At 45.2% G+C, this 22,741-nt stretch overlaps 2 protein-coding genes across 3 annotated transcripts in view; one reads left to right on the forward strand and one right to left on the reverse strand.

Moving 5' to 3' along the window:
• The first annotated feature begins 1,388 nt into the window (after nucleotides 1-1,388).
• Nucleotides 1,389-13,610, forward strand: LOC8039342. Its single transcript, XM_029988572.3, has 11 exons — nucleotides 1,389-1,494; nucleotides 2,236-2,526; nucleotides 3,261-3,390; nucleotides 4,196-4,383; nucleotides 5,049-5,203; nucleotides 5,760-5,913; nucleotides 6,274-6,359; nucleotides 6,465-6,690; nucleotides 7,835-8,212; nucleotides 11,053-11,220; nucleotides 13,217-13,610. The coding sequence occupies exons 1-11, from the start codon at nucleotides 1,389-1,391 to the stop codon at nucleotides 13,438-13,440; spliced, it is 2,106 nt and encodes a 701-aa protein (XP_029844432.3). The 3' UTR covers nucleotides 13,441-13,610.
• Nucleotides 13,611-15,172: 1,562 nt separating this feature from the next.
• Nucleotides 15,173-22,741, reverse strand: part of LOC8039343 — a 46,114-nt gene continuing 38,545 nt past the window's right edge. For both annotated transcript variants that reach the window (XM_029988603.4, XM_042289505.1), the window contains exons 11-15: nucleotides 21,018-21,182; nucleotides 20,056-20,140; nucleotides 19,892-19,961; nucleotides 19,685-19,771; nucleotides 15,173-18,346 (exon numbers count right to left, since the gene is read on the reverse strand). In XM_029988603.4, coding sequence (XP_029844463.3) covers nucleotides 16,838-18,346; nucleotides 19,685-19,771; nucleotides 19,892-19,961; nucleotides 20,056-20,140; nucleotides 21,018-21,182 — 1,916 coding nt within the window. In that variant the 3' untranslated portion in view covers nucleotides 15,173-16,837. The remainder of the gene's footprint in view (nucleotides 18,347-19,684; nucleotides 19,772-19,891; nucleotides 19,962-20,055; nucleotides 20,141-21,017; nucleotides 21,183-22,741) is intronic.

Consider the following 22,741-nt stretch of genomic DNA (forward strand, 5'->3'; position numbering starts at 1 on the left):
TGCGAAAGCGTTAGAATGCGGCTCTTTTTGCTTGAGTTCTTTCGGCTAGCCGATGAATTCGCAAAGTGTGGCTGACTGCCCTTCCCTGCTCTTTCTTACCCTTGAAGCGCTTGTTTTCCTCGGGAATGGGAGAGAGTTGCCTCTGTCTTGTTCCCCTCAGAGTCTTGTCCTGACAAGTTTCCGTCGTGCCCACCACATTGGTGATCGCGCGTTGATTTATAAGACGCTCAGGGCCTGTGTTGTGGACCTGCATTTGGGATTGTGTATTTCCCGATCACAGTACTAGAGGTTCCAAGGTTCTCAGAGCTTACTGCGACTGCTGGCTTCTGCTCAAAGACGTCGTCCAGTTGTCAGATCGTTCTCAGCTGCTGATACCGCAGATACGGTGAGTATTCTTTTCTAATATGCGAGAATATTGATGTCATTTTCGGCATTTAATATTCGCTTCGAATATCATCTGTTCCCTGCCACGTGAGAACTGATAATTATTAACTTAACTGACAATAAAAGTATCTACCAAATGAGTTCGGGGGAGCTACTCGGCAGTTGCGGATCTACCAGATTAATATAGATGACTGAGGCAATCTAGGACAGCAACATGGATTTGTAAAAAAATAGTGTAAGCGAAATGTTTTTATAAATATGTTACTAGATACTGTAAACGACTTATTTTTCGCGGGCTCAATATTTCGCGATTTAGGTCAAAGCTGAAGTTTTGGAATAACTCACGTATTATAATCCTCGAGGCGCGGTGGAATCTCAATATAGAGTCCACCGCGCGGGACGTATTTTTCCCAAATCGTACGCGATTCGCGCGCGAAAATTAAGTCATTTACAGTATATATTCGTTCTTCTGGCATTTGAACCGTTTTTTTCCGACGATTACATCAGTCGATTTGTTAAAAAAAAAAAAGAGGTAACCCGTACGTTAACGTTAAAAGGAAGATATCTTCTGGATCCTATCTGGTTCCCATTCAAATTCAGTATTCGGTGCCTGATGTACTGAAGACAATCTCTATACCACAATCGACATTTGTTGTAGCCTTCAAATTGCTTTCACTTCGAAGAAAAATACAGAGCTAATAGACGCAACTCATGACATTCAGAGTAAAATGTGCGCAATCATAAATGTGAATAACAGTGAAGACGTACAACATTTGAACACTGTTTCCTTTTTCGAATAAGGTACCAAACTAGTTTATTGATACGGTATCAAGCTAGTGTTATCAACACTTGTGTTTGCATTTACTAGTTTATTGATACGGTATCAAGCTAGTGTTATCAATACTTGTGTGTGCATTTACTTTGAAACTAAGACCGCTTTGTGCTTTCTGGTGTCTACAGAATCGTTGATCACAGAAAACTCAAAGCCTTAAGGCGAACCTACGATGCTTCAAACTCGGGGGGTCACCCCTGCGTACTTTGTGATGACGTGCCTGTGTCCTGGGGTATGGTTACTTTCCTGCAACTCTCTCTTCTCTCCCATCTCTGGAGGTGAGTTGTCGTCTTCCAGATTTATTTTGTGCGCTCTTGCTGAACGTTTACTGTCAATAGTTGCACCTCTCCAGGGGTTTCGCTGGCCACGTTTCTAATCTGTATAGTTTAGTACCGGACTCAATATTTCTAAATTGTTTGCTTAGGTTCACTCCTTCTTGACGACAAAGAAACAAACAGCCGGATTAAGGCTATCAGGACGTCGATTAAAATGCCATGAAGTGATATAAGATTTCGTCAGTTGACAAAAGTTGACAGGTTCGTTTATAAATATAATTAACTGAAGCGAGATAAGAGTAATTCCAAATACGAATTATTAATTACAAAAATGTAACCATTCTCAAATATTTGGCTTGGAGCACGTGGAGCGAAAGCTCATGCTTCAAAACCTAGAAGTCCCGGGCTCAGCCCCACCCCTGCCCGGTTTGATTTGCGTGATAATTGTACCGGTGTGAGTTCGTTCATCAGTACTGTATATGATGCACGTCAAAGACCTCAGACAAGCGGTTGGACTGCAGTGACTAAATTTATCATCTGCGATGGAGACGACAGACGTCCCTTGTGGCAAACTAGCTTCCAGCTGTGTAAACTTCCATAATACTTGTTTACCAATTATCTCTCTCTCTCTCTCTCTATATATATATATATATATAGTAACTGCGGCGTGCATGTTCCGTAAGAAGCCATGCATTTTATAGCATTCACTTAAGCCATGACACGTCTTGCCCATTATGGACTCAGACATGCCCAAGGACTTCAGCCTGGAAGTTGGAAAACCGTTGGCTTTGAGCTGCACCGTGAAGCCTGCCAAATTCTCCCTGGGCAAGAACCGGACGTACGAGGCCAGTGGAAGCAAGCTAGCGCTGAAATTCAACGGCAGCTATGTACCCCAAGACAAGCTGATCTACGAGGGCTCGTCAGTTCTGCTGCGCAAGGAGGAAGCCGAGTTGAACGACTCTGGAAGCTACTACTGCATGCTCAAGTTCCCCGATCACGCCTTTCACGTCTGCGCAACCCAGGTCACCGTTGGAGGTAGGTCACTGTTGCGGTTCCTGGTCTTTACCAATAGGCCACTCAAAGCAGTCAAGGCCCCTGCACTAGAAGTTTGACGTCATCGTGGTGATATCGAGCGCAGACACATATTGGAATTTGGACACGACTGCTCTGTCAGCGTTCGGCTAGGCCTCATGTCCAGCGGCGTCGGACTCTGGCTCAATCGCTAAGTGTGCGCAACGATATGAGGGGCTTAGAGCGATAAACTGGCAGCTGATCAGCTGCCTGTTTATCGCTTGAATTATATGCAACATGACGGCGGTTAATTGGGGGTCACTTTCAAAAGTGACCCCCAATTGTCCGCCGCCATGTTGCACATTTTGACCACTAGACACGCGACCTTGTGGTTTTACCTCTAGATTTCAACGAAGTACCGCACACAAATGATTGCTTCTTCATCTTTAATAACAGTACTGACGAGATAAATTATGTTCCGTTTGTTTTAAGTCCAACATGTGCTTTTACGACAAAATTAGGGTAGCTTCGCAATGCCTCCGCTAGATGCCGCCAGCCGTGGTGCTGTATATTGGGTTTACCACTTTATCGCTCTAAGCCACTCTACCTCGTTGAGTTGGCAGCATACCCGAGCATGATGGTGTTATGTGAAGGTAGACGAGGCTGTTCACAGGTTTCGAATATTCTTGGTGGTGTTACCTCTACGCGACATTTGTCAGCCTTTGTTGTTGCTTCACGTATGGCGTAATTTTGTGCAGAGCTGCCGTTGCCCGTGGAAGACTTCAAGTGCATCAGCTACCATTACAAGAACCTGACGTGTTCATGGAGAAATCCGGACTCTAATATTAGATCCAGCTATGTCCTCAGTGCAATATTCGGGCCAATCGGGTACGTAGGTGTTGCAATGCGCGTTACTTTGTGGGAAAAAACAACAACAACTAATATTTTGGGTCGATTCAATTTTTAATAATTCCGAAGGAATTCTTTATTGTACTCCCAGAGGTTCTTTGTGCAATCCTTACCACACGCTTTCTAGACTTTGCAAACTTTTCAATGTCAATTTGGAAGTATATCCTCCGCAAGAAAAATTTCTTTCCATGGAGATACTTTTTGTTTTATTGAGATTTCTGGTTTTGTTGAGATAGTTCCAGGCCTAATTATAGGGCGAACTCATTTCATAATAAAATAGTACTCGGTGCTTCTTTTGAATGACTGTGGAAACTGACGCGTTCTTATTACAGGAAGTGCCATGGTTAGGCAATAAAAATAGATTTCTGTCTAATGCCATCACCTATACGTAGAGGTTTTGTGATACGAGGTTATCGGTAAGGAGAGTACACATTTTTAAAGAACCGTGAAAATGGCCATTGGTACACTCTACCCGAAGGTGTAGAGGTGTGGAAAGTAACGCTGCTGAATGTCCGCAGCCGTCAAAGAATATACTATACGAGACATTTCCTTCTTCTCAGTCACCTCTTTTGAGATTCATTACCGTCTTCTAGAACAGTTTAAATGTATACCCGCGGTGTGCCTATAGACGCCCTACATAGAACTATTCACGTTTACCAAAGGTCATGGATTGAATATGTTACGGTCACCGACAGATTAAGCTTATCTGTCAGTAAGTATACTGTATACAGCCCATAACGCTCTGGTCACTGGACTGGTATCATCTGTGTTTCATATTTTACAGGTCACACCAGGGGTCGCCCCGCGAATGCCCCAAAGCGAAAGAATTGCGGACGCCGTCGTCTTGCACTTGGAACTTGAGCTCCACACCGGTTTACCGAAAGGAAGCCCCGAGGTTTCGTTTCGTTCTGACCGGCAGGAACGAGCTTGGCTCGAAGAACTGGACTTACAGCTACGACCACTTGTCAATTCGTAAGAGTTCCATTCGTAATGTCTTTATTTTTTTTAAAATCTTGCACGTGTTGTTTATTCCCGGTAAACAATTGTAATTTATTTTTTAAAAATGTGAATTTATGATTAAACCCACGGAATCCTTAAGATATATAGTCAGCTAACGGTAAATGAAGCCCATGGTCTGGCGTTTGGCGTTCGAACGCCATACCCTGCGCGAGTAGCAGACGACGCTCTTGTTTGCTCTGATTGGAGGGCGGGCAGTGAGTAGAGACTCCCCACTTTAAGGTCGACCGTAGCTGACGGTACGATTCGACGGGACCAAACGAGAGTTTTAAGCAGCCGTTTTCGCACATCCGATACGATACGAACTGCGCATGCGCGAATCTTCCGCGATAGCATATATGTGCAGTTCGTACCGGAGGGCCCATAGTATACCGTATCGAACGTGCACAAACGGTTCCCTAAAACTCTCCGGTAGCGTCCTTCTAAGCAGGGCTTAGTGCTCTAATGTCGCTGCACGCTTTTATCTCATTTCCTTTAGTTATTTTTTGTTTTTTTTTGTTCTGCATGGAGTCGGTAAGCCATTTTTCAGAAACAACTGAAAGCACCAAACATATGCGAAATTCTTTACGTCAGAACTGAAAAAAGAAGTTGTACTTCCTCTTGTTTATTTTAATTTTCAGTGAAGCTTTCCGAGCCGAGAGACTTCAAGAGCATAGCTGTAACAAAACGCGGCGTTACAATCCGCTGGAAGGCTCCTGTGGAGCGGATGGAGAATCCAAAGCTGGAAGTAGCCTACGAAATCGGTTACTTATCTCAGTACGAGCAAGAGTGGAAGGTAAGCTTACGTTTAGACATAGTTTCTCTTTCTCTCCCTCTCTGTGTGTGTGTGTGTGTGTGGGCTGTCTGGTCAAACGGGGTAGTAGAGTGCAGGTATCCTACGTTCATGGGCTTTAATAAAAAGCGTGTTAATCTGACCTTATGTCAGAATGAATGAAGACATTGTTAAATAACAGAAATGACGCACATATTTTTATATTAGGATACATCACTTTGCTTTAAAGTTGGCTTAATATTGTCTTGCTGTAATTTCCAAGGCGTGTTCCAGCTTGATATATCTGTGAGAAACTCTGAACTTAATTTTCATGTTGACGTTAATTGAACACATTTCGTAAATTTCTTAAAGCAATATTTTTCGTAGATTCTACCGGGAAAATCCATGCTAAAGCTCGTGTTGTGCTTAGAATTGTCGGTTTTGTGATTGATACCGTGTTTAAATCACCAGGGTAAATAAGCCCGGTTGCACTAAAAAGCCCCTTCAGATCTGGGGGGCACGTTTAATGCATGTATCCGTTACAGGAGGACTCACGTCGCTCGCTTTGTCTTATGTCTAGGAGCTACATATTTTGAACAAGACGTCGGTCATGGTGCAGGGACTCGAACCATACACCAACTACACTTTTCGACTCCGAGCAAGAGCTTCTAAATCAGCCATTCCTGAACCTTGGACGGGCGCCATTTACATGGTGAAAGAGACTCTTCCTGATGGTGAGTGGTATTAACTCAAGCCGGACATATGGCCTGTGCATTTTCAACTGAAGTCAGAGCATTATGAAGTGTTTTGTGAGGCGAATCAAAGCTTTGGATGGAGGATGCTTCACTAGCAAAATACTTCCGAGTTTTTTCAGAATCTCACGCAAACATAATTAATTATCTTCATCGCTTGGTAGCAAGAAATGTTTAAGATGTGACCTGCTTGTACTTAAATCCTGGTGTTGTTAACTTCACCGATAGACAATATGAAAGAACGACCGAGTAGCCTTTCGTCTGCAGTTAATTATTGAATGCAAGCACGTGTCATTTTATCAGTAGCCTTTGCTTAGTGTATTTTTTGTTTTGGAAATGTAGTTCCCTATGGACCACCCAAGATCTCCCCGTGCGGTTTTAAAGTTCAGAACTACCAAAGTAAGAGAAGCATCACACTCAATTTTGCGGTAGGTTGCCCCGTTTTCTTTTACCATACGACATATTTCTTGTTGCAATACACAGTAATCGGAATGGGGCAAGTAACATTTTATACGCGTTCTTTTTATATATAGGCCATTTCGAAAAAGCAGTGGTCCGGCATAACGTTGAAGTACCTAGTGGAATGCTGCGAGGAAATGTCCCCAGAAGAACAATGCGAGAACAAGACCACTCAGGTGCCGACCGCAACCTTCGATGATCTTCGTCAAAGCACTGCGTACAATTTCCGGTTATGGTCCCTCAATGAGCACGGGATTTCTAAGAACCATTCCAACATCCGCGTCGGCAAGCACGATGATTGTGAGTAAACTTCCTTTGCTTCCTCTAGCTGCTACGGTCTCGACTAGGCTTGTGCGAATATTCGGTTGTTATATTTGGTCAAGTATAGGCTATTCAAAAATCGCTTCGATTCGAATACTAATCTTAGGAAAATTCGAAGTATTCGGTACAAACGATTAACGTCGCTGGAGGTAATTTTTTTTTTACACCTGCGGGGGCAGAAGTTGCGCCGCATTTCGTGTTTTCATAATAACGGCGAACGCCAGACATGCCGATGTTACGCGTTTCCACGATTGCAACGCAACCCCGATTGTAAGACGCAGCTATATTTAGTGCTGAAATATTTGGAAAATAACTTGACGCGAACATACCTTATTTGTAACTACCAGAAGAGCTTGTGAAACTACCTAGATTTTTTTTTCTATTTTCATGCAAAGAAATAAACAGTTGGCCTGATTAATGAATGTGAAGAAATCACATGCCTGACTAATGAAGTTATTAACATTTGTTTTAACACCTTCTCTGTTCGAACCATTCGCTTCGATATTATTCGATGCAATTCACTATTCGCTTCTAAATTATTCGATGCAATTTACAATTTACTTCGTATTCGCTTCGAATAAAAAAATAATACTATTCCCACAAGCCTAGTCTCGACTGATGCGCGCGAGTTTCCCATATCAGTTTTGGAAGAGCTGATGGTGTTTGGTAGCCTACAGCCAACCGCAAGACTGCTAGGGAGCATGCAGCGTTAACTTTTTGCATTCGCGGTAGCAAAGAAGCCGGGACTTACGAACTATAAAATTTTCAAGATGTAAACAACTTCTTACCTCGTCAAAGCAAACCTCAACAACCCTTATTGATCAACATGACGAGAAATATTGGGTTTGTTTGGGCCGTACATTTAGAACTACGGTACTCCTATAGTACCATAGTTCGCCATTTGCCTGGATGACGCGTTGAGAGCAAATATCTGCACGCATCTGCCTTCAACTCTTTCTTACGCGTTCCCACATGCGTGGGTGACCTTCACATAAGCCGAACTAACAAATAAAGAAGCTTGTTTGCGTTGCTCCTTACGTCGGAGTAATGATGTCTCTCGTCACCAAATACTTCCTTGATTCTTTCTGTCGTCTACCTAATTAATGGCGTATTTCCGTTGCAGTGATGAGTGCCCCACAAGACATCAAAGTGATGGCTCTTTCATCGGGAGAATACGAGGTGTCTTGGAGACCATCAACGAGTCCCTCTGCCTCTTGGTTTTACTCGAACGACTCCTCCGCTCCGTCAAAAACGGAAGAAGCAGGATATGGTTCGGAGGAGGCACCACCTCAAGGATACACAGTCTTTTGGTGTCCACGCATGCTTCCGTGGTTCTACGGCTGCGACCAATCTCTCGAATGGCGCAGAGTGCCTCCCAATGTAACGTCAACTGTACTTGAACTGGAGCCAGGCAAGTTGTACCAGTTCGCGGTGGCCGCCCAGAGCAAGCCCAAGACATCCGAGATGGCGTGGACGTCGTGCGTCGTCCCCGTTTCGAAAGGCGAGTGTCTTGGGACAATCAGGGCGACTTCATGTGCGCTTTGCTAGGGTGGTGCCACCCTTTGTAATACCACTCGCCGACACACCAGCAGCCATTTTGTTCCTCGGCGATAATCCGTGGGGCTTATAACCCGCCGGGAAACAAGCACCTTATCTCACAAGTTCGGAGCAGCGTTGGGGAACCCACGGAGGGAGGATTAGCATTTCCCCCCTCGGATGGGGGGACCGATGGACACAAAGGCCACTTTCCGGCGCACGGGAAACGCACGGGGAAACAATGAGGAACAAAATGGCGGCGGGGGAAAGGGAAACAGGCAGTTGGCATCACTCTATGTGAAGCGCACATGAAGGCACCCTAGGGACAATAGGGAATTGTAGTAGACCGTTCCCGCAGCCCGCTAAGCACCCAGATAGCGCTCCGTAATCCGCCACAAGACCTTGAACTATGCAGAGAAGGCTGGTGGCGCGCATGCGCAGCAGCGGCGTTTTCTTCAGGGATACCGTAGCGGAAGAGAAAAACGGTCTATTACAACTCCCTAATAATGAGAGAGGGAGTAGCGGTCGCCGCTAGAACGGCAGCGAATGTCTATTTTTTTTATCAGTTTTTAAAGAAAGAAAGAGATAGGGCAAGATAGAAAATTGGGCGAATTGCCAAACAGTATAGACCTTATCTGTGTACTCTCGTCCCCAGCCACCTAATAGGCGTATCCGGTATGGGCGATGAAAAAGAATCCTACGTTTCAATCTGCAAATAGTAAAAAAATAAAGCGGAGGCAAAACGAGAAAGTGTGACACTTACGCTTATATCCTAAATGCCTTCTATTGGCGTGGCAAACGCAAAACAATGTTTCGCGCATACTGGAAGTGACGTCAATTCAAGATGGCGGCGCACTTGCAGAAAAGGTCTATACATAATGTCTACTGTTTTCGAATTACTGTCGTACCTTTTCTTTTTTATTGTCTTCGTTCTTGTGTTCCATATTTTTTCCCATTATGTCAACAACGAGAGTTCCTCACTCTCGAGAGGGTAGCAAAACAAAAGTCAAATATTTCTTTCTTTCAGTCAGATGCAGCCATAACTTTCTAGTTACATTCCTAAAGCATTATTTGTCTGCCTCTGACTCCCCACTCTGTTTGATAAAACGTGTCTAACACAACCAGATGCTTAGCCTATTAGTAGGGTCCTTCGATTTTGTGTAAAATCCAATATTTCCCGGTATTCGCACCCCGAACGTGTTTCTTAAAAATGAGTTAAACCCAATTTTCTCTACCGAATTCGGAACTCGAATTTAAAGGCCCGTTCAGACCCTTGCGACCGACGTCGACCGAGAGAGACCAGACCGGTTTTTAAGCCTTTTGCGACTTCTTAAGACCGGATGCAATGCAGCGGAGCTGGTCCTAAGAAGTCGCAAGAGGCTTAAAAACCGGTCTGGTCTCTCTCAGTCTAACTAGGTCGCAAGAGTGTGAACGGGCCTTAAGAGTTTTCGTAATTTCTTTGCTCCGAAATGATTGAAAAGGGCTTTTAAGCTATAGCAGATGCGCTAGCTTGAGACCTTTGGAACGAATCTAGATTCGGTTAGTTTCGGTGAACTGCAATGACATAGAACGAGGCCAAAAATGTCGCTTTTGTGTCGATTGCAACCTATCCTTTGCCCTCCCTCTCTTTCCAATTTAAAAAGAAAAAGAAGAGAAAGACGAAAACCTATTTTTAAATCTTTGTTTAGAAAAACAAAACAACAGCAGATGTTTATTTCCTATCGCACTTAAGTGATATCAATGTGCTTGGAAAATGTACGCGTAAGATGTGATGAAGGTCCTGAAGGTTCCTCATCTTTCAGGTATGCCCCCAAACCAGGCAGAAAAAAGATGGATACAGCGATGCTGACGATGCATGACATTATCTAAGCACCAAGAATTATAATAAAACCGATAGCCAAAATTAACTCTTATTTCATGTTCCAAACTCTCTTCTGTGCTTCATCGACTTTTTTCTTTTTCTAAAAGAAAATAGCATTTCATATATTGAAACATATTAATTTTCTTTCTTATTAATTTAGCTTATATCTCTCTAAACACAACCTGAAAACCCAAATTCCAGAATAATTTGTTGAAAACCATGATTTCTCTTCAATTACCAGCTTGGAACAAAGTGTCCGATTTGTATCCCCCCTCGCCCCATTTAAAAATACACATTAAACCCAAAAATGAAGTACCCTGCCCATTAGTGGTCCCCCCCCCCCCCCTCCCCCAATCATGGAAAAAGACTTGTAAGCTATGGCATTGCGTCATAAAATACTCAGCCTGCTACCGCTGTTCACGTTTGCGCGTTACGATATTCAAGCCCACACCATGCGAGTACAAAGGCCAACAAAGATGCCTATACACCAACACGCTGTTACCAACAGGCCCGCGTTTGAAACGCGGGGCCAGGACTATACGGAGCGCAAGTTCGTCTGCTTCTTGCGCAGGGGTTGCGGTGACGTCAGAATGCCGTGCTCCAATTGGCTGGATTGGAAGGACAGTGGGTATAGACCTCAAGGAAGCTAGGATTGAGGTCGTATACCCACTATCCTTCCTATCGGAAGTAATAAGAGATCGGCGTTCTGGACGCCACCGCAACCTCTGCGCAAAAAGCCGACGAACTTGCGTCCCGCATTGCGGTCACGTTATTTGCTTCGTGCTTCGTTCTTCGGGGTTTTTGTCGGCCATTGCCGCAGTACCATTGGATGTGGAGCGTAAATATCCTCGGAACTCGCCATTCCTTTCGCTTCTTAAGATGTCAGTCGCAGTTTCTCTCCTTACCTGATGGGCGGGGGCCTCCCCTTCTTTCTCCATGCGCAGAGTTGGGGAAGATAAATCGGGTTTCATTGGAGAGGGACGGCGCCCATTCGCTGCGCATGCGCTGGCAGCTGGAATGCAGCGCCCTCAAGACTCTCGTGGAGAGGTACCAGATCGAGGTCTGTACCGTCACTCGCAAGTACCGCAACATGGCTCTTCGCGATGCGGCTGGTGAGCATGCTTTTACGTCCTTGAGTAGGAGGCTGTTCAACTCGGCGTTTATTTTTTCAATAACGCCTAATGGCAATCGACGAGCTCACATTCTAAGTAAACAATGGCTTTTGTTTAAGTGGCCTGTTGACGTAGCCCCCAAGTTAAGATATATTAAAGTATCTCGTTCGTCTAGGTTAGGGGTCTCAAACTGATTTGAGTGTATGCGGGCCAGATAGCTCACTCTTAAGGCCAATCAGGGGGTGGGCATGCGTTGTTATTTTGGGGACATAAATAAACAAACAAACAGCATTGCCGTTTTACGTTGCGAAGCTGCGCCGACTGTCCCAGCGACACCCCACATATTTTATAGACAAGGAAGTTTGTGCTTTATTCTTCTTTTTGTAAGCTCACCGTCTTGCCTTCTTTAGCGCCCATCTGCATGCATATTCGACTACTTTGGGCCCACAACTGATGTTATAAGAAGATTTAAAACACCACCACACCACAGTACTGGCAGTTTTCAATAGAAGTAAAGCAAGGACACTGTCGTTCCCCTGTCACACAATTTACTCGACTCAAGAAGCAATGAAAAAAAATCTTCATACGGAAGTTTTTACTTTCCTGACAACTTTTAGAGCAGCAGTATATTTAAATACTTTCATTTTAAAGGCATTGTCTGACAGCTAGAAGCCCAAGCTCATAGCTTTAACTTTAGCAGTTGCTCCTGCTGCGAAAGATTGTGCAGTAAAGGTGCCTCCTTGAGCAAAATGAACGCATATTTCGCCTAGCAGTAGTGTTGCCATTCCGGTTGATTTACATGAGAAAGGGCTGAGAAGCCAATATTTAGACCAAGCGATACCCCGTCCAAAAGAAAGCAGGATAGTGCAAACTGCGTGAACGTTATATGACCAGAACTCACTTTCGAGCGGAAATGAACATTATTTATGGCACATTTTGTCACCCGAGGCCTGGGAACGAGGGCTCGCAGAAGCGGGCTTGCGGGTTTGGTCTGGGTACTTCAAACACATCTCACAAAACGCATCGGACGTTCCCGTGTACGTTTTGACCACTCGTTCACCGTTTGCCACTTCGATTCTGCCCTTATATGCGTTTATTCAGGCGTGTTCTAAACTCTGAGGATTGCTATAGTGTATTCTATACCAGTGTAACACTATGTTTTAGAGGATTGTGCGGGCATGATCTGGAAAATTGCCAAATCTGCGCCTCTCTGAGCAGCGCGCCACAAGCGAAAAAGCCAACCTATGTACGCTGCGTCCCACAATGCAATTGCAAAAAAAAAAAAAAAAAATAGTGTGTCGAACAACACAAAAACGTGCTCATGAATACCGAATTTCAAGCTAAAACGCACTGCACGCTCAAAGCTTGTTCACACATTTTGCCTTTGAGTGTGATCGACCGTGTTGCGATCACTAGTGACCCTTTACGAGGAGGGAACACAATGGCGCCATTTATAGGCTGAAACACTTCAGATCTGCGTATATTTCTACGCATCATTCTTTCACCCTATATACTTGAAATAATTTTAAAAATGTTAATAAAGCGACAATTCGTCATAAATAGCGCGTAGATGTTACCTCTCGAATGCTGCAAGGGCTTCTTCAACCTAACTATCGACCAACAGACCGTTCATAAACAAGTCCGCGTTCGCCCACACCAGGTGTGAGCGTTGCATGTGCGCAGAAACCAGATTAGCCCGAGAGAAAGCCTCTGCGCATGCGCAGTGCCGACAGCAGCACCACCGCAGTGGTGTGACGTCAGAGGGTTGAGTTGGTCTATACGCAGGTCGGAGGTGTTTCGAGGACTACCCGACAGATGGTGCCAGTTACAGGTGGTTACAACGTAGTTGATCACACTCAAAATCCAATAAGTGGACCAGCTTTGTTAGAAAGTCAAGACGCACACCCCGATGTTGTCAGCGGCCCCTCCCCGTCTTTCTTACGTCTTCGTAGATGCCAGAACACAATTCGACTAGGGCAAACTTTTTTGTCTTCAGGGTGCATGTACAGCAAGTACGACATCAACAGTTGCAAGGCCTACAACGTCACCAACGCGGACGCCGAGGAACAGCTCCTGGGAGGCTTGGACACCGATTCGGTGCACAGGGCCGTGATCCGTGCGCTCTCCAACGGAAGACTCACGGAGGACAGTCCGGCTCAGTGCGCCAGCACGTCCAACACAGTCTGTTCGGTGTTAGAACACTACCGTGAAGTAGAGTAGGCGCACAGTATCATCCCTTCTTTTGAATCATAACAATCCGCATACTATATGGTCTCCGACGGAGTGCGGATGTCGTCAACGTGGGACTGAATGCCCTGTCAAGACGTGTTATCGAGGTGTCTGCACCAGTTCAAGCATTAACTACGCCCAGCACACACGCTCGTATCAGAAAGTACATACATAAGGAAATCTACAACCACTAAGGAAACTGCGCCTCAGATTAAGGAGCCTCCAGCTACGGATGGATCGCTGGATGAATGCTAATGGATGTACCCTTTATAATCGGTGGTAGCTTGTGCCACCTAGCGAAGTAACCAAAAGTGTGATTGATCCCTTCGCCCTTTTAAGCCGATTTGCTCCCCCTCTGCATTTTTGTTTATCACCAGGCAGCGTGGAATATCGCCAGGATGACCTTTGGGGGATCGGGCAAAGAAAGTGACCACCCCGATGCTTAAAATCATTGTTTATAATTATCCGGGGCTTTATTTTGAAATCACAGAAAAACGCTTTTCCCTCCTCGTGATTGGTTCAAAAGTCCACAAAAAAAAAAAAAAGGCAAAACAATATCCCCGAATCTTCCCGACACCGTACCTAGAGCTCAGAAAGCTGCATTTTCGAATCGCAACGGTCGCCGATTGCTGCACTAGGCACCGAAATGGCGGCGCCCACAAGAAGATCGGGGAATAGAGCGCCGATAATCGAAGCGTAGCTAATTTAATGGCCCTGGTGAATGCGCTTATTAACGGGGTACAGTTATTTAAGATTGCAATAAAGAAAACTTTTGTTTAAAATGTACGTCGCCTTTTCCTTCGTCTCATTTTCTTTCGGAAGTACTTTTCAAATTTTAACTAAATCGGTTTATTTCTTTCTTGGTAACAGCTCCACTACCAAGATAAATCGAGCTCAAACTTTAATATCGAATGTTAAGACGGCGGTTATTCTGAATATCATTTTTTCCAATGATCAACTGATTTTTATCAAGTGCTGGTGCTATATTTGAGAGATAAATCGACACTGATATCACCGGATAAACGAGCCGACAACCATAGCGCGCAACAAAATAAAGTGTGCCAATGACCCACTATTAAGGATATTTCTGAGTACGCGCAGGTTCTTCTCACGCAGCGGCGAAAGCAGGAACTACGGTTGACGACCGTCTCCCTCCTGTTTTGTCCGCGATCCACCCGAGTCGCGGATTAGGCAGGAGATGAAACAAAAACGGTTAAAGTGCAGGCGAGGTGGAGGATGTTTACCATGCTGCAACTTAACCCGGGACGGGTTAAGTTGAGACATATTTTCTACCGTTTGTGTCCCTTCTACGTTCAAGTTTTTATTTCACACCCCTGTCTCGGTTTAATTTGCAACGGGGCAGGAGAGGTAGCACAAGTCCCCTTGGTACTTGAGCGTTCGGTGTTTGTGTCGTTTTTAGGCAAAAAAAGATTCATTATGGTCGGTCTGGCCTCTCTTTCCTTCAAGGAAAGCGTAGGAGGTACAGAGCGCGACACTGTTAGCGCGAACAAGCGATCGCCGGTTTTTCCAGTTTTTTTTCTATGAAATCAAGGGATGTCATCCAAATTATTATTGATCTCATTTAGTTCTATAATGCAAGCGATAAAATTTCGTGCTCGCTAATACTATTTAGAAGTAAAATCCGAAAATGCGCCGATGTCGTGTTCGCGCTAACAGTGTCGCGATGTGTACCTCCCAGTGACCGAAGTTCTGACACAGCAAGCGTATTTATTTTATTTTTATTTACACGTTCGTTGCATGTCATTACCATTAGACACCACCTTTTATAGCGATAGGCGACTTCCCTATAGACACACTGCACAGCAACTCGCGTCTTACACGTCACTCCGTTGCAGCGACGTTTTTCAGATATTCGACATGCGACCTCGCTTTGTCCTAACTGATCGCTTGCGAGAATGCAGTCATGCTGGTTGTCATACACAGGGCGCTTGTTTGAAAACAACAATTTGGCGTGCTATTTATTGTAATCGAAGAGATTCGCGAACCTCGGCGTGTTCGGTACTCACGAATCACGAACAAAACGAGTCAGTGTTGATTGCTCGCCCTCTGCGCTCTTGTACGCGGCGATCGATGGCACAATGACTTGCGTTTTGCTGAAATCGGAAATACACTTCGAAAAAATAAGTTCATTTCGTTGACGGAAAATGCACATTGCAGCTGTGCAGAGTATTTGTCAGCGTCCCCATGCAGAGAACCTGGGTCTCAGAAATGTTAAATTCCCTTACCATTGGTTCCCGAGTGCCTATACCCGTCACACACAAAGCCACAGCTTATATAGGTACGCGTAAAAAAATGGAGTCCACCAGTGCGGTCTCTTTGTCAGAAAACTTCATCGCCATGCCAAAAATAAGCTTTGTTTACGCACAAAAAAAAAAAAAAAAAAAAGAACACGAAGAAGTGACGTTATTGAGGTTGCTGGCACCGCGCCAAGCAACAACTGCCAGAATATACAATTAAAGAAGCAATGACCCAACTTATTCACGCAGCGAATATAACCTAATACAAATTGAGAATAACAGGACATACCCCTCCCACAAAGCCTTTCACCCTTTCCACTTTAGAAGAGCGAAACGCTACAGGGGAGGAGAGTGGAGAGGAGAAACCCACCAATCACAGCGAGGAGAAAGCTTTGTGGGATGGGCTTGTCCTGTCATTCTAAACCTGCAACAGACTATATAACCAATATTTGTTGCTGGGCTAGTTGGTGCATGATGCCCAGGGAACTTGCAAACGCAAAAAGAGATGGACACAACGAAGGAAACATGGACAAGCGTTAGTTCGTGTCTCCTTCTTTGTGTCCGCCTCTCGTCGCGCTTACAAGTATTTCGACTAAACGGCGGTGAAGTTGTGAAAAGTGTCACCCCAACCACAATGGCCAAACCTTTGCCATGGCGAGATGGAATGAAATGCGTTTCTCACGCTAACGAGCGGGATTGCGTTATACGTAGGTTACTTTATGTACGGCGAGCGGATTGAATAGTTCGGTTTGAATATAGTTCAATGCGACACAACACTCCAAAGACCTACGCGATAACAAATATTCGAATTACAACTAGGTAAAAAAAAAAGGCACATCGCACAAGTCTGGTTAAGTCTTGTGCCCGCGAAGTAGCATGCTGCCGACTGAGCTACGAGCACAACTGACACGGCCATGCACTTCCGCTCCACGCAGTTGAGACCTGATGCTGGCTGCTGCTCCTGGGTAGAACTCGCCCGCGAGTTCCACAACCAGAAAAGTTCTAGATGGCCCTATTACCAGTAAGAAGCTTCTGACTTCTAATTGGGTTCTTCATTGTTAAAAAAAAGAAATAGTTCATCATGATGAACCTGGAAATGGTATGAGCACAGAACGAGTTCGAAGCATGGTTCATGTTGGCCTAACGTCCACAGCACGAACGTAATGGTTGTTTCCGTGTTTGAGTGGCTTGGCGAGTGCCGCCCATGTTGTGTAACCTCCACTAGGATAGCATCTGCACGTGTCCTTCGAATGTTCCAAGACTGGACTGCTGAGTCCCGCGTTGATGTAGTTGGGGCACTCCAAAATCGAGAAATCAAGAGGAGGGTTAAGAAATCCCTTGTCGGAGATCATGATGTCCTCGGGGGAACCATGTTGACATTCATCATCCGAGAAGATCATGTGTAGAGGAGGTTTCTGCAAGAGGGACACATCCTTGTTGAAATTCACGGTGTTTTCAGGCAAGTGGTCACGGTTTTGAGCCCTCAAGCCCACTTTCGAGTAAACGAGTGGAACATCGGATGTCGATGCCTCGCCAAATTCACTCCCAACGTTTTTGCCTTGCTGACTTAAGTTTTCTGTCTGTGATGACTTCTGACTTTCGTTGGACGGCACCACATCGTATCCTACCTTGACGTAAGCATTAGACAGTCCTTCCGTTACTGGGGGGGGCATGTTCTGTGCTTCGTGAATGCCCCCGTCGCATGGCTTCTGTAATTGCGCAGGAGATACGTCGTGTTCGGCGTCAACGTAAGCATCAGGTGCGTCTTGTGGTAATGCGGAAAATATATTTGGAACTGCACTGGAGCAGAAATCAGATGATTCTGGAAAAACTGCAGGTTGTACATCATACCCGACTTTCACGTAAGCATCGGATGCTCCTTCGAGTTCTGAAGAATCCTTCTGGTGATCGTCTTCCTTAGTTCCGTTGCTGCCGTTTTTGGTGCAAGGTGACATCTCGTAGCCTACTTTGACGTAACTTTGGTGCTTGTCTAACCCTTCGTGCGTTTTTGGAGACTGACCTTGGTGGTCCTTTGAAAAAGGAAGCGCTTCGTTGCCAACTTTAACGTATGTCTGGGACGACTCTTTGGGCTGGCTTGGTACCTCGCTGGCTACTTTCACATAAGATGGAGGAATTTCACAGGGGACAGAGAAACGTTCATTTCTCCCCCAGGGTTGTCCATTGAACCCATGATTCCATTTTTCTGTAGACCTTAGATCAACCCCCATTAAGAAGGGCGCGAACTTGCTGTAGCCGGGCGTACCATCCGTATTTAAAGGTTCTTTTACTATAGATTTTGTGTCAGGGTTGTCTAATGCAAAGGAGGAAAACAGAGAGTAGCCACGTGCCAAAGGAGGTATTTGTGCAGTTTCCTGGTCTTGAAGAGCTGAGAACTTGGAGTAGGCGTTGCCAGTGGGTTCGGAATTCTTGTCCTCCAACGAGGACACCATTGAGTATCCTGGACTAAGGGTGTCGAGTAGAGGGGTTTGCTGCGGTGTTTCATTAAAGTATTTGTCGCTCGTTGGAAGCGAACGCTCGGGTAGGACTGGAATAACAGGCCTGGTATCCTTCAGGAGACAGTCAGCTTCCGGAGGAAGGGCATTCTCGGCTTGCTCTTGTAGATTCTGAGACCGGAGAACCTTTTAGCAGATGAAAATTGAAAGCAATGAGTTTTCTCACCCATAACAAAAAGTATAAGCAATGAGTTTTCTCACCCATAACAAAAAGTATAAACAATGAGTTTTCTCACCCATAACAAAAAGTATCGCAGTCGCCATTTGTATTATGATAAAGGTAGATTATTCTAACCGTTTTAGAGCGCAGCTCTTAGGGGCCCTTTTCTGGCTTGAGCGGCGTCGGCGTAACCGCGCGGTGCATCATGGGAAATGTCCCATAATGCACCGCGCGAGCCCCCCACCGGGGTCACGTGACCTCGTGGGGGGCACGTGACCCCCTCGAGGTCACGTGACCCTTCGAAGTCACGTGACTCCCCTGAGGTCACGTGACCCCCTCCTCGAGGTCACGTGACCCCCGAGGTCACGTGACCCCCGCCGATGTCGCGTGACCCCCCGATGACGTCATCGTCACTGATGACGTCACCGGCATCCACATCGTCATCGTCATCATCACTGATGACGTCATCATCACTGATGACGTCACCGGCATCCACATCGTCATCGTCATCATCACTGATAACGTCACCGGCATCCACATCGTCATCGTCATCATCACTGATGACGTCACCGGCATCCGCATCGTCATCGTCATCATCACTGATGACGTTACCGACATCCGCATCGTCATCGTCATCATCACTGATGACGTCATCAGCGACGTCACTGATGACGTCACCGACATTCGCATCGTCATCGTCATCATCACTGGTGAAGTCATCAGTGACGTCACTAATGACGTCATCGGTACCCGCATCGTCATCGTCACTGATGACGTCATCAGTGACGTCAGTGATGACATAATCGGCATTGGGGGTCACGTGACCCCCCAAGGTCACGTGACCCCCCCTGGTTAGTTTAACTCCCCCCTCCAGTGCCCTTCCCTCCTCCTCCTCAAGAGCTGCGCTCTAATTCGGCGTTACAGGGAGTTGTAAGCGGCTTTCACTTTTTAACCTCAATAACTCGAAAGTTTCTTATCAAGCCCCGAGTGGCCTCGCATCGATTTGATATTCACTTGGCTTGCATTGCCAGTTGAATAGATTAATTAAAAAAATTGTGCAAGTTCCCCTTAATAAGTAAATTGATAAGTGGTCATATGAAGAGTATATTCACTTAAAACACAAGAATAAGAATATTTAGTAGTTTGTTTGGTAACTCCGATAACGATACCACCGACGATAGGATGCATACACAAAGCCGCCGGGGGAGTATCGGGTATGGTTATTGTAGTTATGGAAATAATCTACTGAAACACTCTAATATAGATATTTTGCACTAGATAAGTAAAAATAAACTAATACTCACGTGCGCTATTCCGTACGGGGAATTCTTGTTGTTGAGTACATACTCCCTCAGGTTGGAACGAATGCTGTCACTCTTTTTAATAGACTCCTAAAGAAATCGATACAGTACAGTTACATTTAGATACTTCTTTTAGAAAATATAAAGTTAGAAAGATAGTTTTCTTAATTGTTTTTGACAACAATGTAAGAAGCCAATAACAGGTCTCACCTTCGTGAACTCGGCAGGAATCAGAACCTTCACTGTCGTGTTCTTGTATTCCTCGATGTAGACGGATATTCTGATGTGGTAAGAGACAAAATCCCAGGTTTATAATTTACACTTATGACGAGACGCACATCAGAAAGTTCTAAAACCACAGTTTATAGACTCACCGTCTCCAAAAAATGGCGGCGACCACCGTGAGGGCCACCAACAATGCTGCGACGACAATAGCCGCAGTAGCCAACGCTGTAGGTCCTGCAAACAATAAGTGATTGTATTATTTTATTTTATTTTCCATAAGAACATCATGAAACATCTAACCACAACTAGATATTAAATGAAAATATTCCATTTCAACAATCAGAATGGCCCGTTGAAAGTACATGCTACTAATATTTCGTGGGCTCTGTGGGCTTGGATTAAGCTTGAATGCATTTATTAAAAAAACAGACATGAAAGGAACTATAGTCTATGCAGGCGAGTTATATACGGCACAAGGGATATAACACTGGGGGATAATAGTCACAATTAGTCTTAAAATCAAGAAAATGTGTTAATTAACTTTGTAGTTGGTAAAAATAAACATATGGTTTCAGTTGAAAAATTGAGTGTCATCGAAAACTACTCAACCAGTAAATTTTAGGACTCGACGCACTTGAGTAGCATGGGGTGCTTTACACTTACCACCGGTGCAACAGGCACAAAGCTGGTCGCGCGGAAAGGCGGAGGGTAATTTTGTCATTCGTGTTTTTTTGTGCTGTTATGTCACATGACCTGCCTTCACGTGCCGTCAAATCCCGTGACGTCGATTTTCCCACCGAATTTAAAGGGGAAATAGACATCATGGTGTTGAGTCGTGGGGTTACGTGACGGCATATGACGACAGATGACACAACCTGACGTCGCACAACGTCACATCACATGGTGTCAATTTCCTACTAAATTAACGGGGAATTAACGCCATGGTGTCAAGGCGTGGTGGCACCTGACACTATGACGTCAAGTGACGACAATTTCTTTGCAAACTTCAGGGGGGAAATGCATGTACTGAGAGATGGAAAACACTATGGGAAGGGGAAATTCACAAAAAAAAATATTTCATGCTTTAACAAAAAATGTCAGCAAGCCTCACCTCTTCCTTGAGTCTTGATCCTGACAGGTCGATGTTGAATGCTCATACCGTCCTCCATAATTGTCGTGATGGTCACCTGGTACGTCGTCTCCGGGTACAGGTTTCGCAGAAAGACCGTCTTTTCCGGTCCCGCAGCACCGTTGGTGCATTCTTCCAATTCAGATTCTGAACAGAAATCAGACTTTCAGCTCTCTCGCGTAATTAGTGTTTCAAAGATTGAACGTATCATTTTTTCTATTCAATTATTTGTTCTGGAAAACATACACAACGGCGTTCAAAGCCATGGGAGAGATGCAGATAGTTAGCTTGTTCTTGCATATAAAAAAGATAACGAAATTGTTAACTACCATCTATCGAGGCTTCTATAATACATTCAATTTCCTCCCTGATACGACCATTAAAGTGTCCGTTTCTTACTTAGTTTTTAGTTCTTCACGGACGCTATTCCATTGATGTGTGCAATGCGCGATGCACGGCAACTAACTTCTCTGCCTTCTGCACACTCTTTGATAAACCGCGCTTTACGATGCACATGATACTTAAAGACTGTGCTACGTAGTAGTGGCAAATAAGTAAAGATGTTTCTTCTTTCACCCCAGCCTTCGGCTCTTGCACGCTATCTCCAAATACTTTACTAGGAAGGGTACATTTCACTCCGCTCATTTGTATTACACAGTGCTACTGCAGCGCCCTGTCCTCTATTAGTGGTGCGAGCTACTCGGGTTCGAGAGAACGCATGCACATTGCGCAGTCTACGCTGTCACGCATTCGCGTTGCGCCGAAGGAGAGGGCTGCCGAGATACCGGATTCGCTGAGAGAGCAAACCGGCGCTCGATATGCCCGCGTCGATAGGAGGCGGCGGTGCCGCGGCTCATCCAGCGGTTCCAAATATGCAATACCTGTCCGCGCCAGGGCCATTGGCGTTTCGCGAAGTGAGATGCATTCCCTTCTTAAAGCATTTGGTGTCTCCGTCACTCTATCTCTTTTTCCCTCCTACTCCTTGCTGTGCTCTCTCAACAGACCCTTTTTATATGTGCGTGCCAAGTCATCCGAGCCCGCCATGGTTTGGGAAGATGCTCTGATGAAGTATTGGCCACGAAGGGCTGCGTCGGAGTTCGGCGTGAGCTGAGCTCATCTCGTAGCGAAAACGAGTAGTGCGGCAGCGTTCAGCGAGCACTTGGATCATATCACCCACTTCGTGCCTAAGGATGGATGGATGGATGTTAATGGCTATACACGTTATAAAATAGTAACGGGTGGTAGCTTGCGCCACCTAGCCAAAAATGGCAAACGCCAATGTCGCTTCACGGTTTTTCTTTGCAAAGGGTCTAAGCACATAAAAGTAGTCGAAGGGATAAAAACAAATTGTATGCTCATTGTGGGTTTGAAATCATTGTAGGTGCTCTCGGAGTGACACACATTTAGAGGAGCTGTGCAACGATTATAATGTTGAAAGAATTGTCATCTTCTGCTTTTAATATTGTTCACCTCGCCACAAATGACAGAACACACACCTCCTTTCATCGCAATGTTGCGATTCCGCCGCGTAATAGCGAGGCAAAAGTTGGAATATTCCCCGACCTGCAGCCGCGAGCGGCGGCCATGAGAAACACGCGGCGTGACGTCAATGGGGAATCTGGTAGAAAGATAGCAAGTTGTGCGAATATCTGCTCGATAAAAGGTAACTTTTCTATAAATCTTGTCGTTCCAACATATATATAAAT

The sequence above is a fragment of the Ixodes scapularis genome, unplaced genomic scaffold (assembly GCF_016920785.2).
Source record: "Ixodes scapularis isolate PalLabHiFi unplaced genomic scaffold, ASM1692078v2 PGA_scaffold12__126_contigs__length_90152505, whole genome shotgun sequence".
Classification (NCBI taxonomy): domain Eukaryota; kingdom Metazoa; phylum Arthropoda; class Arachnida; order Ixodida; family Ixodidae; genus Ixodes; species Ixodes scapularis.